The sequence below is a fragment of the Phocoena phocoena genome, chromosome 18 (genome assembly GCF_963924675.1).
Source record: "Phocoena phocoena chromosome 18, mPhoPho1.1, whole genome shotgun sequence".
Classification (NCBI taxonomy): domain Eukaryota; kingdom Metazoa; phylum Chordata; class Mammalia; order Artiodactyla; family Phocoenidae; genus Phocoena; species Phocoena phocoena.
In genome coordinates, this window is record NC_089236.1 from 49,020,000 (window position 1) to 49,036,892 (window position 16,893).

Sequence of the window (16,893 nt, forward strand, 5' to 3'; positions counted from 1 at the left end):
AGAAATAAAGAGAAGAACGAAAGAAAAGCTATAAATGAGCATATACTACGTGTATGTTTTTGGAATCCTCCCACTGATCCTGGCAAGCTTGGAGCCTTAGATCAACTTCGACGTTCAGTTCAGAGATACTCCCCACCAAGCCCCTCCCTGTCCTGGTTCAACCTACACACCAAACACAGGTTCCAGATTTCTAGAATAGCTTTAGGAATAAAAGAGCTGAAAGACGACTTGGAAACAGCCACTCTCTGTGGGTTTGGTATCAGAATACAAGAGCTTCAAGCAAAAAGATCTGTGAAGAAGAAAAGCCTATCTGTACATTCAACTCTCTAATAAGACTTGCCCCATTTGCCCCCCCATGGAGCAAAGTATATTTTTTTCCTGTCATTATCATATGTAAGAAAAAATACCAAATGCTCTTGAAAAGGTTCACATTGGACAAAGGAAGGTGTAAAAGAGGAGAGCTGTGACACGTGACATAGAGAATGAAGTTCATGTGCTGAACCTCAAAGGCTTCATCAATCCTCCAATCAACAAATATTACTAGAGCGGGATGGCAGTCAGGGGAGAGCCATTCTGATAGAGTTTATGTCCGGTCTGGATTGCTACCTCTGATTAACTGAATATTAAATGAGTTGTCCAGTGATCTTGTGTTCTCTACTGGGGTGCTAACAGATCTTGCAAGAGGTTCTTACTGCTATTTCTTAATCCTAAAAGTTAGCAGATAGTTATAACAGACCTGGCTCTATCCTAACATCTGTCATTGGACCCTTTACAGTCTGGTGCTTTCAGCTCCTTCCTGGTTATGTATATTTTTTTAACCACATTTTCTTTCCATTCCAGCAGGTTTGTTTGTCTTGAACAGACATTCTTTTCCACACCTTTCTTCAACTCCAAAGGAAATGCTGCCACAGGAATGAGGCCAGTGGATGGATGCTGCCTCTTGTACTGACATTGTGCAAAGAAAAACACTACTTACAATTTTAAGCCATCTTTACTCAATAATAAACAGTGGTTTTGATAGTTCAACCACAGCTGTTGACATTTACAACCAATTGTCATGCATTTCCTAGGCATAACTTACAAGTTCAAGCTTTTTCATCTTTTACTGAGGTTTAATGCTTTATGTGATGAACAATATTTTTTAACTGATTGCACCACTTGCTGGCTTCACAGAATCACCCAACATCACTCACATATAATGTCTGCGGATCTAACTCAAGCCGGAACCAAGTTAGTGCTGAACTTGCCATCTAATTCTATAAACTATCCCAAACTTCTATTTTGTGGAGAGCAACTATCACTTTCATATCCATGGCTAGCATGAGTATTTAAAACTTCTGGATTTTCAGAGTCAATATTTCACAAAGAAATAGCGAGAGTTTATCACTTAAGTAGACGTAGATGCTGGGTGATTCACTGGGCTTCTTCCTAGCTGGGTGATTTATTTCCATACACCGGCCTCATAGTATTTACATAAGAAAAAATTCAAGGTAGCATATGCAATAGGATTTTTAACTAAACACATGACCAAATAATTTAGAAATGTCTCCAGGTCTTTGTATATGTATTTCAATCAATAAAGGAAGCGCTGTGCCAACCCTCTGCTTTTCCTATTAATTCTGGGTCTTTGCTCAAAAACCTTCTTCTTGGGGATGGGTTTTCTGACAATCCTCTTCCTTCCCCTGTACTTTTCTCCTTCCCAACTGCTCACTCCCAAACTAGTCTTAAACAGAGCTGATAACATTCTCCTCTGAACATTATACTATGAATGTATCTCTTAGAGCATTATCCACATTTTATTAAATATTATTTATATGATGGCATATTGTATATTATATATGTGAGGCATCACACACACCCCTCTCCTACAAGACAGTGAGCCCCATAAAGACAGAAAGCATATTTTATTTATCCTTGTAATCTAGTGCCTGAGAGTGTATATAAATGTTGCTGAATAAATAAATGTTGAATTTTCTCAAGCCTAGTAGTAAAGATCCCGTTTGTTTTTCATGGATTATTTCTCTGGAGATAAAAGTGGTTTAAACTTACTAACCAAATACTGTGCTATGAATTATGTAGGAACAAGTTACTGTTATTCTAATACTCCAGAAAGGAAAAGTGAAGGAAAGAAAATGTGTTATGTACTTGGTGTTCCACGTTTAGCCACTGAGAAATAAGGTGTAGAAACTGGATTTCATACCTGACAGCGTGGTACCCTACCCATTAGCTTATGTCACTCACTTGAACAGCTCCTATTCTCTATTTGTAATAAAGTTTCTTTAGCACAATATGCTTTGGACTAAGAAGGAATATCAGTTCCATGAAGTCAAAAAAGGGCCTGATTTCTCCCTTTCCTTTTATGTAATGGTAATCAGCATTATTATCCTCTCAGCTTTCCAGGTTTGACAGGGAACGGTAATGCTTTAGTGACTGTGAGAAACCATGAGGGACGCCCCAGCTTTTAGGGAGTGTGTAAGCAAATGGCTGTTTCCTCTGTACTCCATTTCCCACTCTGTGAAAAAGAAAAGCGTAATATTTAACATCACCAAGCTACTGTGAGGGTTAATTAGATTTAATGGGGGAAGGGAGGCAAGCTGGTTAGGCACTATTCAAATTCAAAGACTCATTATTTTGTGTCTAAAAATAATCCTGATTTAGGAGTAAAATTAATTTGGAAGCTCAATCTTTGGTAATCATCTTCCCAGACCTAAAATTTTAAAAAAATGCCATAGTTTTTAATCAAAATCCCATTCTAAGAGCAATTCAATGAAGTAAAAGAATGGAGACCTGTGAAGTCCATTCACCTTTGAAGTAAGACAGTACACAGATCAGTTCTTTCTTTTTCTTTTTTCTTTTCCCTACTTCTCTCCCTCCCTTCCTTTGCTCCTTCCTTCCTTTTTTTGAAGATACACTATGTGTGGAAAGGTTAATTTTGGAGAATGGAGTAACGTAAACAAATATAGATTTTAAATCTACATTGACTTTTGTTCGTTTGTTTCATACGAAACATTTGTGAAACCCTTTAAATTCCCTCTTTAAGCAATCAGTAATCAATGTTCTGTGGTTGAAATAACTCTTCAGGTCATATCTGATAAGTTCCATCTCTATTTTTGTTCAAGAACTAGTCAGTCCACCAAGAGGGGTGGGATACGGAGGGTGGGAGGGAGACGCAAGAGGGAGGAGATATATGTATATGTATAGCTGATTCACTTTGTTATAAAGCAGAAACTAACACACCATTGTAAAGCAATTATACTCCAATAATGATGTTTTAAAAAAAAGAACTAGTCAGTGAAAGAAGATCTTTGTATTCCCCAAATTAAAGGACAAATCCCTCGATATTTAAGGCTAAGGTCATAAAAAGGGCATCTAAACAGTAATCATCATAATTAATTTAATAGATTAATTTACTATGAAAATCTTCATGAGAAGTAGAAGCTGGTACCTGAGAAAAATCCGAGTTGTTGTCTAAATCTTACTAAAAAAGTGAGTGTCTTCTAAAAATGGAAAACATCCTTTAAAAATGTAACAGTTGATAATCCTTGGAAATATGCCATATCTGTTAGGAAAAAAATGTTGCACTCAGTTTTTGGTGAGTGAAGACGATTTGGCTGGAAAGGAACTCTATTCGTGTTTGTTTAGAATTTTCCAAAGGAAAGGGAAATAATGTAGTTCAGTCAGTAGAAATGTATTCTCTACAGAGAAAGCGGGAATAATTCTCTTTTAACATAGTCCTATTAAAAATTCCCATAAGACTTATAAATTCTCATCACATAGACTCTATACTCACCAAGCAAACTTCTGATTATTCATTCGATTTCCCCGGACCCTTGATACTGGGGACGGATGTACCCTGTAAGAGATGAGAGTAATCCAGTCATTGAAAAAGCATTTTCCTGATTATAAATGAACAAACAAAAAGTGATCTGGCTTATAAATGATCTCTTTTAGATTTGCTGAATATAAAATGACCCAGAACTTGAGCACCTCTTAGTAAATGGATGCAGTTAAGTTCCTATGCCTACAGACCAGCAGTCAGTCTCTCTCTTTCCTTCTGCACCACTTTTAACATACAAAGTGTTTGTCACGATGTTCACTGTGAAGACCCCCCAAAGGCAGGACCAGTTTTAGTAAGTTGATTCATTCATTCAGTCCAACAAAAAGTTACTGCTGCCTACCTAATCCTTGCCAGGTTTAGGAGTGCATAAAGGTAATGTAAGGTTTGGTGCTGGCCCTCAGTGAGCCCTTTCTGCTACCTGTTTCCGTAAGAAGGACACGAAGAGACAGTCTAAGTATACACTCCCTCAGTCAACTTCCAGATTTAAAGCCCTGAAAAGCAAGATAATGAAGGGGATCAGTATACGTCACCCCAAAATATGCTACTGACGCATAAGGATTATTTTCATTTGACGGCAACCACAAACACAAACAGGAGGAGGAACTCTCTACCTTCCCTTTATATGCCTAAAAGCAGGGCATACATTTCCCTTTTGTAAAGGAAATTTTCATTTTTAAAGGCGTTCCCTGCCCCCACCCCCACCCCACTGCCCCATACCAGGAAGCAGAGTACAATGTACAACTCTTAACACCAAAAATGGTATTGAGATGAGCCGGCATAAACAACCCTTATTTACCATTAGTTTCCCCCATACATTTCCTAGTCACCTTCCTAAAATTTAGCCCCCGCTAAACGTCCAGACCCCCTTTTCTTTTGACAAGGCACTTCTCTACAATTTATTACCCTTTGTTAAAATGGTATATAAGCTTCAAATTTTAACTACCCCTTTGAGTTACTCACCACTGAGTATTCCTGCATGCATGTATGCATGCATGTTTTATGTGTAAATAAACTTTGGATTGTTTTTCCTCTTGCTAATCTATCTTTTGTCAGTTTAATTTGCAGGCCCCCAGACCCTAAACAAGGAGAGGGTGGAGGAAAAAAATTTTTTTTCCTCCCCTACAATAACTTCATCCAAATGTCCAGGCACAGAATCTGTGGGAATGGAGGAGAAAGGAAAGGTGAATAGTTATTTCTAGGAGGAAGGTCTTCTAGATGTGATACTCTCCAGCCGGGCTTTAAAGAAAACAGTCATTTCAAACCTTTAGCTAAATTATGGGGAAAAGATAGTAAAGACTATATTGTTTTACAAGCTTCCAGGGTTGGAGTCCTCCACTGGAAATAGTTGAAATTTCTAGGAACTGCTAATATCTTCCAATCAGGAGCTATAGCTGCTGAAACTCCATGAACCTCCACCTCTCTGTGGGTCACTTACTGGCAGCACAATTTGCTCTACTTCCTGTCCTTGTGGACACCTTCCCGCTTCCTAGTAAAGTACCCATCTTTCTTTACTGGGTACCTGTGAGATCTAGGCAGTCGTTAAGCTTGTGTTATCTTTACTCTTTATGTCTCAGACATTATTCTATTTACAAGACAAGAAAAAATGGGGATTTTAAAATGGTCTTAAAGTCCACTTAGAACCAAGAGCCCCAAGGTTGATTAGAATCCCAGTTCTCCATAGTTGTTCAGCGAGTGAGAATCATTTCAAGACGGACAGTACAGGGCTTCCCTGGTGGCGCAGTGGTTGAGAGTCCCCCTGCCGATGCAGGGGACACGGGTTCGTGCCCCAGTCCGGGAAGATCCCACATGCCGCAGAGCGGCTGGGCCCGTGAGCCGTGGCCACTGAGCTTGCGCGTCCGGAGCCTGTGCTCCGCAACGGGAGAGGCCACAACAGTGAGAGGCCCGTGTATCGCAAAAAAAACCCCAAAAAACAAAAAAAAAAAACCGGACAGTACAGTTCTAGCCCCTCAGAAGGGCCAAATGCAGTCTTTCCGTAAACCCAGAGCCAGGCTGCACTTTGCACTCAGAAGGCTTATTTCTTCCAACATCCCTTATTAACATTCTTTTCCTCACAGCACTTCTCAATGGATTCTGCAGCTGAGCCGCTCAGCACAGATTTTCTGCTGTGTATGGGGGAGGGGTTGTTGATGATGCAGAAAGATGGAGAGAGGCCAGACAGCCCCTCTGGTGAACTGTCTCTTTCAAGCACGGCCCACTTCCTGCTGTTTTGCAGCTACAAGGATCACCTGTTGGTCTTGGCATCCGGCCACAGGGGGGCCTATCGGAAATGACAGACTCAGCTAGAAATGAAAGCCAACTCATATTCCAGTGCCCCAATTTGGGGAGAGAGAGAACAAACACCCAATAAAAATGCGTAAGAATTATACACAAGGTAGCAAGTCTCATTCTTTTTGTTTTCTTTTTTCTTTCAGTCTGTCTGTTTGAAACACAGTCATCAAAATGGAATTGTGAGCCCCAAACTGTCTCTCCAGTTAAAGTTCCCTGACCTAAGGGAAAATGCAGGAAATCCTCGTGAACCTTGCCTGCATACCCCATGGGGTGTCAGAATCCTACTGCCTAAATAAAATGTGCAGGAGTAATAGCCCACATGCTCACAGTTCTTTAATTCACTCTGCATCCTTTAAATGTTTACGGCATGTTGCTTCCACCTTAACCCTATTTCTAGTCATGATAATTCCACCAGGTGAAGTTTGATGATATAGAAGTACGGATGCTTCTCACTGCATACATACATCAGTGGGAAAAAATGGGTCTGTTTAACGTATAATTACAATATTCTCTAAGTAATTGTATCTTTTAGCAAAACTTCATTGATCCATAGATCAAATATTGTAAGTTGATAATTTCTTAACTGTTTAACAGTCTTCAAAGAATTCCTGATTGTGTATGTAAGACCAAATAATTATAAGGTTTCTTGAAATGGTAAAACAAGAAAGGTTTTTTCCCTTCCCAAAGCGAGTAAATTGATAACCTGGAGCTTACTTTATCTGATAAAGTAGACCGTAAAGGTTTGCATTTCAGCTACTCCCCAATTTCATTTCTGCAAAAGAATATGCAGTGTTTCTGTGAGCTCTGTCTTTAGATTGTGGCACTTTTTGCCTTCGTCTACCTTCTTTCCACATATAGCAGCTAGGCAGGTAGCAAAGTCAAAACCCCAGTAGGAGAAACCACCATCTAATCTGCATGTCATGCATTATTCATGACCTCCTGATTCCTGCACCTGCATCTAGGCAGGAAGCTTGCAGGGAATGTTCATTATTCTTCTCTTAGCCTCACACAGGCTTGATTACTGCTAAGCCACTTTGTTCTGTAAGTAAGGGTTTCAGGCCTTAGTACTAACCGCTGGATATGGAAAGGAAAAAAAAAATCACCAGGCTGAAGAAAAGGGCAATCTTGGTTGTTGTATAACATGTATTCAATCCTACAATGTGCTCTTCGGAGACTGACAGTTTAGGTCAGATGGAAATGCTTGCATTTGGTAATTTACATTACACAGAAAAAGGAAGCTATAACATTAAGGTCATGTACACCAACTGTTCTATTTATATACACTTACTCATCTGAGGCAGACAGCATGTTTATAATTTTACCCAACACAAGGCTTAATTTAGCTTTTTTGCTTAGCATGTGAGAACTTTTTAGATACCTTCATACAAAAATGATTCTTCCTTCTTTCGGTATAAGCACTAAAGGACCCGACCCTCCAATCTTGTATTTTAATGGCTAACATTTATAGTTAATCAAGAGAATATGACTGGTCTGGTTTTTTCCAATGTTTTCCTGAACCTATCCGAATGGCTGGTGGCCGGCGGTGGGATGTGAAATCTCCATCCCCAACGCAAATTATTGATCACGGATGAACTGCTGGGAAGGGCACCCATCCTACCTTTTTACTATCCCCACCGCAGAAAAGCTGTGACAATTTAAATCCAATCTTATAGCCCCCAGTGGAATCAGGATGAAGTGGTAAAGAGTACAAACTGTGTAGCTGCCTGGGATTGAATTCCGGCTCCACCATTTACCAACAGTGTCATCTTAGGGCAAGTTATTTAACCTGTCTGCCCTTCTGTTTTCTCATTTCTGCACAAATGGAGGCAATGATAGTGGCCACCTCCTAGGTCTGTGAGATTTAAATGAGTTCATAGTTTTAAAGTGTTTGGAACAGTGCTTGGTACACAGGAAGCAGTTAATACATGTTAGCTATTATTAGCAGTGCCGATTGGATCAGAAAGGATGGGAAGATGGAACTGGAATATCCAGTTAATTCCAGGGGGTTGAGATAAATGTGCTCTACAGAGCCTGCAGTCTCGACTACTATGCTTATATGACTTCACTGAAGGCGAGGAAATAGCAAAGAGAAATAAACACCCATACAGTAACATGAACCAAATACTCTGGTTTCTAAGGTATGACTTCCTCTCTGGCACCTCATTTTGTCTTCTTTATTAGAAGACCTGTCTTCCGTTTACTAAATTGGATAGTATTTCAGCTGTATCCCATGCAAGTCAGTAACCATAGGAATAAAGTCATCCCCATTACTAAGCCTTTACTAGGTGCCAGACACCACACTTAGCTCTTTAGCTACATTACCATATTTTCTCCTCATATCATTAGTATCCACATTTTACCTTTGAGAAAAATAGGTTTAGAAGAGTTAGATAAGTTGCCAGAGTTGCACGGAGAAAAGCAAACTCAGAACTCGGACACAGGTATGTCTGACCTGTCTTCCTGCAGATTATCAACCAATACTTATAAACTCATGTATATTCCCTCCCCACTACCCCAGAGGATGCAATAAAGTGAATTAGCACCAGGGGCCTTAACAAGACTTAGCATTTATTTGAGCCCGACCGAACATTCTATAGTATAAATAGATGCAAAGTGAATGTACTGGTTTTCCTGGCCTAAAATTGGCACCGGGCTAAATATTAAGCCTTCGGGGACTCACCAGAAATAGAGTCACAGTCATATACTTTGTTCTCCCTTTAACTCTTCATGAAAATTCCGCATTATTTGTGTTACCATTTCAACACATAATATAACACATGTAAGTTTTTGATGGCAAAATGAATCTACCTCCTCACTTCCCATTTTTTCTAGAACCCAAACCAATCCAGTTTGGGACCACACGTGTCTGATGAAACCATCGATGTCACGGTCATCAATGGTCTCCATGTTTTCAAATCTACTGGTTAAGTCTCAGTCCATATCTTCTCAAATTCTCCACAGTGACTCACAGAACTGATCACTCCTTTCTTGAAATCTCTACTCGGCATCAGTGACATTTTTCCAGCCTTCTTACTCTTCTTTTTTTCCCTTTGCCTAAGTCTCTTCCTCTCATTCTTTTGAGCTCTAAATATTGGTATGGCCTGGGGATCATTTTCCCATGACCTTTCTCTGTCCTGTTTCAGCTCACTCCCTGGATAAAGGAGTCTCCAAAATAGCTCCCCTCACCCCCTTGATGATTTCGTCCCATCCACAGGCCTTAGATACCATCCATATAACAATGACTCCCAGATTTCTATCTCCAGCCCTAGCCCCATATCAACACCAGACTTAGGGTTTTCAGCCCCGACCAACCTTTCCCTTAAAAAATAAAAGGTGTTCCTTTTCTTATCTTCCCAGGCTCAAAATTCATTCACCCAGTTGCAACCCTGAAATAATATTTGAGCCGTTTCATGTTCTCATGCCCCATATGTTAGAGAGGCTGCTTAAGTGAGAAAAATCAGAATAAGTTATTATTTCAAAGACCAATAAAATATTTATTGTAACAAATTACTCATCTAGTAAGATTAGAGATTTTCATTACAAGATCATAAGAAATTATTATATATACATATTTCCTATTCTTAAATCCACTTTTTTCTGTTATGTAATAAAATGAGTAGCCTGTACTCTCATCCATAAATTGATCCAATTATTTGACAAAATACACACTTTAACAACTCAGTTTACTCCATTTGGGGAAGCAAAGATTAATCTCTAAATAACTCCACGATTATTCTTAAGAATCAGAATTTTCCTATGTAGAATCACATGAAAGATAATTTTAAAGTAATTCTTAGTATTGCTGCCTTCTTACACACAGTTGTACTGAATACAAGTTCTCATGATTATTCAGGTTGGTTTGGATGTTTTTATCATAATACACACACACACACACACACACTACACTACACTTGACCAAATAAAAATATAAGCATGACACTTATTTAAACTAAGTGGGCCCTTTTTATTCTCAGTTTTCATCAAGTCACTGATTAGATGACCATTAGGGATGCCATATATTTTCTAAGAGTTCTTTTTCCCTCCCATTATTTAATTCTCTCTATGCAGAGCCATTGATATTATTTTCAGAAGAGTAGGCTGAATTTAAACATCATACAGAATTAATGTGATCATTTCTTCACAGTTCACTTTAACAGTATAAATTTTGTTAAAAATGTAGTGCTTTGAAAGGAAAAACATGTATTTCTGCTACACCTCAACAGAATGAGAAATTCTAAAATGGGAACATTTGGTTGGTATAATTACATCACATTAATTAATACCAGGTTCATCTCCCAGCATCCCCACTTGCTCTCTCTGTGGCAGTGACACTGAAGATTCTCCTTCTTCCCTTGTCCCCTGGTTAGGGAATGCTCAACTCTAAGAAGCTGTCCCAAACCTCTAGGTCTAGGCCAACTTGCTCCAAGGTCTCACAGCCCAGGATACTTAGCACACATTAACTAAAGACTACAGTTGTTTGTACGTTTAGTTTATTTTGTCTGCCTCTCCAAGTAGATGATATGTTCTAAGGGGACAAGGGAGCTTTTCTCTTTTCACTCACTGTCATTAACTCCTTTACCTGCCACAAAGTGGGCACCCAATAAATAACTGTTGGAGCATTAGCCCTATTTCCCTACTAGACCAGAACTTCTAGGATGGGTGGCAATGGCTCTGTCTAAGTCACCACTGCATCCTCAGAGCTTAGCAAAATGCATAATACAGAGTAGGCATATAATAAATACTTGTTAAGCAATAAGATGCAGAAAAAGGATAAAATATTTTAGATTTACAAATCTGAGCTATTTTACTGAGCACCTCCAGAGCACCTAGAGCTTCAATAATTGATCAATATTAACTAAATCCAACACATTTTCCTTACCAGCTACTACCCATGAAGTCTTGCACTGTGGGCTAAGACAGGATCTCTGCCCTCAGGCAGCTTGCAGTCTAGGTGAAATAAAGAGGGAGCAACTACCATAAAATAGGGTAGGAAAATTAAAAGGGATTTCAAGTTTTATTGGAGGGAAGAAGAGGTTAGAATTAATTCAAACTGTAAAGTAACAGAGAAGGTTTTGAGGAGAAGACCTTTAAGCTGGGCATGAAGGAAAAGTAAAAATTTCATCATCAGAAGTGAATGACGGTAGGAAGATACTCCAGGAAGAGAAGCGTGAATTGAAGGTGTGAGGTGAATAAAAAGATATGCCTGGAAGGGAGAGTTTCTTAGAAAAATTGGGGAAAGATGAGCTAGAATATCAAGGCAGGTGTAGAACACAGATCAATAAATGAATGTCTGAAAAGGAATCAGTAATTGGGACAGTCAGTTGTGTGACAATATCAATCTTTCCTCTACTAGACAAAGCAATGTATATACTTCATGTATATATATATATATATATATATATATATATATATATATATATATATATATATTTTTAACATCTTTATTGGGGTATAATTACTTCATGTATATTTTTAATTTAAGCAACATTTATTGCATACCTAGTATTTACTCATGAATTCAAATATTACTTGAGCATCTATTATGCCAGACACTTCTAGGCTCTTAAGCATGGTGAACTGTGTTAGGGGAGAGGATATTACATCTATCAAAACGTGATTCCTGACATCAGGAAGCGTACAGCACGGCATGAGTTTAGACAAATGATTGGCCATCAGGGTGCAGTGTGATAGCTGGCCATGGGAGCAGATAAAAAGGTCATCAGGATAAAGCTTTGGAGCAGACAAAGACTTTTCCTTGAATTATAAATACGGTAAGTTTTAAAGGAAAAGTTTTCAGCTATGGAAGAGGAAAGGGGCATCCAAAGATATGAAGAGGCATGGAAGGGTAGAAATAGCCATAGCAAAACTACAAATTGTTCAGGGTGCCAAGGGCTGGCAGGTCTGGAGAGGCAGGAGATTATGTAATAACAGGGAAACCTGGAGATTCCCACATATGGATGGGAAGTTGGAGTTTCATGACTCAGTTTAGGCTCATGTGATCTCACGACCAAGATTAAGAGACTTGATCGTCTCTACCCTTCCCTCAATGCCAGAAAAGCCCCAAATAATCTGTTTCTCCCTCAGTATCACCTTGGGCAGTAAATGGCACCAACCACAATAGCGTGAAAGAACGCAGCAGCCCAGGAATCATCCTTGACTGAACCTCTCTCCCCACATCCAACCCATTTTCAGGTCCGTCTGCTACATCCTACCCACTTTTCACTTCCACAGCCATCAATCCATTTTAACCCACTCTTCTCTCCTACCAGCACTACTCCCTAAACCTCCTCCCCCAATCCATTCTTTACACTAGCACCATAGTGATCTTTTTAAGAGGCAAACCTGTTTTTCTCCTCGCTCTGTTAGCCCTTTAGTGGCTTTTCATTGCTCTTCAAATAGACCCAGATCTCAACACAGCCTAAATGCCCACGATCGGGCCCCTGCCTACCTCTCTAGCTTCACTTTCCAACAATATCTGTGCTTTCTGTGATCCCATCACCCTGGTCTCCTTTCAGTTTTGGTGCCTTTGCTTATGTTCTTCCTTTTCTATAGAAGCCCCAACAGGCCCTCCGCCCCTTCATCTGGTTAACTCTTACTCATCCTCAGCTCTCAGCTCAAAGAGCTCCTCTCAGGGCACCTTCCCTGACTCACCAACCTACATCATGTCCATACTACAGACTCATTATTCTCTGCATTTATCCTTCTCATCAGGCTTGTGGTTATTTATATACAGGTGCAATCATCCAATGAGAAGCAGAAACGATTTTCTCCTTAGCTCTCCACTATATGCCCCGTATTGGACCCTACATCTGATACAATTAAATATTGCTCTTTAAAGAGAAGGAGATGATGAGAATTAGTAATAGTAGCCTTTTTATTTTCCCTGAGATTTGTTCTTGCAATAATCTGGAAAGATAAATAAGTAAACGTACATAATAATTTTATACACAGATTTAATATGCATTTATTTTTATATTTAATATGTATTTATATGATAAAATATAAAGTGGAAGAGAAGGTGAATGAAAATGGAATGGGCCTGGGTGTTATCTCCTGGGTCCCACAGGAGATGGGTTCTTTGGACCCTGCATCAGCCCAGGCCCAACACAGTCTGAGCACAGGACCCATCCAGGGCCAGGATGCCAAAGCAGATGTGTCTATCACTTCCTCATCTCTGGAGAAATTTGTGGAAAATTAGTGGACACTGTGGAGACACTAGTGAAATTTAAATGAGGTCTACAGTTCAATTAATAGTGTTGAACCAGGGCTTCCCTGGTGGCACAGTGGTTGAGAGTCCGCCTGCCGATGTAGGGGACACGGGTTCGTGCCCCGGTCCGGGAAGATCCCACATGCCGCGGAGCGGCTGGGCCCGTGAGCCTTGGCCTCTGAGCCTGTGCGTCTGGAGCCTGTGCTCCGCAACGGCAGAGGCCACAACAGTGAGAGGCCCGCGTAACGCAAAAAAAAAAAAAAAAAAAAAGAAAATAGTGTTGAACCAATAGTAATTTTTTGGTTTGGACAACTGTACTATTATTATTTAAGATATAAAGCATACAGAAGCTGAGTGAAAGGGATCTATGAACTCTCTATAGTATTTCTGCAACTTTTAAATATTAAAATTATTTAAGACTAAAATTACTTAAAAATAAAACATTCTTAAAGTGCTATTTCTTTGCTGGGATAAGAATATAAGCAATACAGATCTTCTAGGAACTCCTTTTTCCCTGTTTTATTTCATGCTTTTCAACAGTTAGTTATTGTTGATAGCATGCATTTTATAAGTTTATAAATATGAGTATATCTGTGTGTGTATATTCTCTCTCACACTTTTTTTTTAGTAATTAAACTCATCAATCAACAATTCTAATGCTTTCACCATCATCTTTTCCATGCATCGGGTAGAGAATTACTAATAACAGGTGTGCTAAGAAGTGGTAGAAAGGAGTAGAAGAAAAAAAGATGAAGTCATTTTAAAAGGTTAACAAAGGGCTTCCCTGGTGGCACAGTGGTTAAGAATCCGCCTGCCAATGCCGGGAACACGGGTTCGAGCCCTGGTCCGGGAAGATCCCACATGCCGCGGAGCAACTAAGCCCGTGCGCCACAACTACTGAGTCTGCGCTCTAGAGCCCGCGAGCCACAACTAGTGACCCCACGTGCCACAACTACTGAAGCCCGCGGGCCTAGAGCCCGTGCTCCGCAACAAGAGAAGCCACTGCAAGGAGAAGCTCGCGCACCACAACCAAGAGTAGCCCCCGCTCACGAAACAAGAGAAAGCCCGTGTGAAGGAACGAAGACCCAACACAGCCAAAAATAAATAAATGTAAAAAATAATAAGAATTAAAAAAATAAAAGGTTAATAAAAATAATGCTATGGGGGGGGATTTAGATCATGTCTACAGAGCAGCAACAACCTATATTGTGGAACTGACATTCATCCACGTATTATAGATTCCACATGCCTGCTCTGACCTGAGCTACCCTGATAGTTGCTTCAATTTTTTACTTCATTTTGCATCTACGTAAGTCTGACACATTATTCTTCAGCATTCAGTATACGGTGTGTTAAGGTTCCCAACTTTTAATATGTGAACTGAAATACTTTGATTTAGTTGTTAGTATGGATGGCGCTGAAAATTTCATGAATTGACAGACATTCTGATTGGTAGTTATTCTATTAGTCACACTGCTAATGCCTTTTATTTGGTGCGCTCTGTGGAGAAGTTGGAGTACTGGAAGAATTACTTCAAACGCTTTTACTGCCTCTGGTTGCATTAATTTTATGATGCCTCATTTAGGCTGAAAACAGAGGCAAAGTTAAAGTATGTAATATGGGCATTCTGTCACCCCAAATTGGACCTATTACAATTCAGCGTTCTCTCAAGAAGGGGTTATAGCTCACTGGGCTGCACCATTTTTCCTTTGAATAGGACAAAATTTTACATCGTTTGGTTCACAGGCACAATGAAAATGGCATAAAGTAGACCCCAAAGGCGATAAGCAATTGCTAAGGAGAAAATGTAGCTTACATTTCCCTTAGAGTAAAACTTCAAATGCTAGAAAAACTTCAACGTGGTAATTAAATGTAACTGCTATCTCTATTTTAATAATGTGCTTAAAAGAAATGGATTTATGGATTGGTATGTGTGTATAAAGCCTGATTTGTCTTTCTTTAAGTAGACACCAAATAAATCAAAAGGAATGGTATCTAAGAGATGGACTCAGTACTGAACCAGAGAACAGTCTGATCTGTAGACAGCTGTAGAGGCTGTCCTTTCACTGCCAAAACTGAAGGCCAAGAAGCTTGGAGGACTTTAAGGCAAAAGAGCCAGGAAATGACTTACTGGCTTATGCAGAGACACATTATTTTAGAACTTAGCATCGCAGGCCAAGAGCTGCCAAACACATCAATCAGTACCCACAGGGCTAAAGGTGCTTGTGGAGACCGGCAAGGGATATATGAAATATCACACACCCACTTACCAACAGAATTAGACAAAGAGCAATGCACCCACCATATAAGCACTTCCAAAATGCACCAGGCCTTCTACAATTGAACACGATCATTTACATTAATTGCATTCATATTCACCATTCCCTCCTCTCCCACCGCCAGCCACTGGTATTTTCTTTCCACTGCTTCATGTAGCACTGACCCAAGAGGTTACCGAGTTTTCCTGCAGAAACACCTATGGGATATTATTATATTAACAAAATAGGCAAACCTAAGCACAGCTAGTTTCGTTACTTTGGTTATTTCTGAATTTGACACAGGTCGCAACATCGTTGTTCTGGTTGCTTATGAAGCACCCAACCATTCCTGTGACTGACAAAAGGATAAAGAAGAAAGAACTGATTAAAGTGTATTAAGCACTGTGCACCTGCCAACCAATTTAGGTGATATTAAAGTAACCCAAGATATGGCCTCTGACCTTAGAAACAGACTGTAGTTCAACTGGGTGAGTATACGATCGCCTCAGAAAGGTTAAATAATAATGTAAGATTAAGAACGCCAGTTGTCCAAACAGAAGAGTTGGCGCAAGACAATAGATGCTGAAAAAATGGAAGCACTGATTACTTCAAGAGGGCAGTGGAGAGAAAAATCACTTCAAGCTAAGGGTATGAGATGGGGTCGGGTCTCCCAGTCTACATCTCCTGAGCAGGCGTGGAGAAGGCCCCAGGCGTGCAGGTGTGCAGATGAGGATAAAAGAGGAACAAACAGAAAGAGGTGGGAGAGGAGAAGAGGATGCGGTTACCTTAGGCAGAAGCAGGAGTTCATGCAAGGGAGTGCAGCCCAGAAGGTGGAATGTCTTTGATGACTGGTGATAGATGTTTTGGGATTTTTCTCCCTAGAAAGTGCAAAACTCATGGAAGACTTCATTTCACAGGAGAAATGGTATCACATAAGAATTCATCTGCCCGTGGTACACAGATGACTAATACGAAGATAATCTGGATATGTTGCAACGTTCAGATATAAAGGGACAGAAGTCAAACCCAAAGAGGTCCTGAGGGGACAGGGAGAAAAGAAGTATCCACATGATCTGTTGACGCTGGATAAAGGAAGGTAGAGGCAAGACTCGAGTTCTGAGAGACTAGAGGAATGGTGGGAAACATGGTTTTAATTTTAGGCAGCTGGAGGGCAGACTTGCAGAAATGGATCCGATTTTCATAAACATAGTGCAGAAAACTGTAGCTGAAAAAGTGGGTGAGATTTCTAAAGGAAAGCTACAAAGGCAGAGGAGTTCGGAGGCACTGACTCTGAGATACCT

At 39.9% G+C, this 16,893-nt stretch overlaps 1 protein-coding gene across 2 annotated transcripts in view; it reads right to left on the reverse strand.

Moving 5' to 3' along the window:
* KLF12 (KLF transcription factor 12) overlaps positions 1-16,893 on the reverse strand; it is a 439,279-nt gene that overhangs the window by 66,247 nt on the left and 356,139 nt on the right. Inside the window, exon 6 of one of the 2 annotated variants that reach the window (XM_065895860.1) lies at positions 3,791-3,853. The exons of the other annotated variant lie outside the window; for it this stretch is intronic. Within the exon in view, the coding sequence (XP_065751932.1) occupies positions 3,791-3,853 (63 nt within the window). The remainder of the gene's footprint in view (positions 1-3,790; positions 3,854-16,893) is intronic. 2 annotated transcript variants of the gene reach the window in all.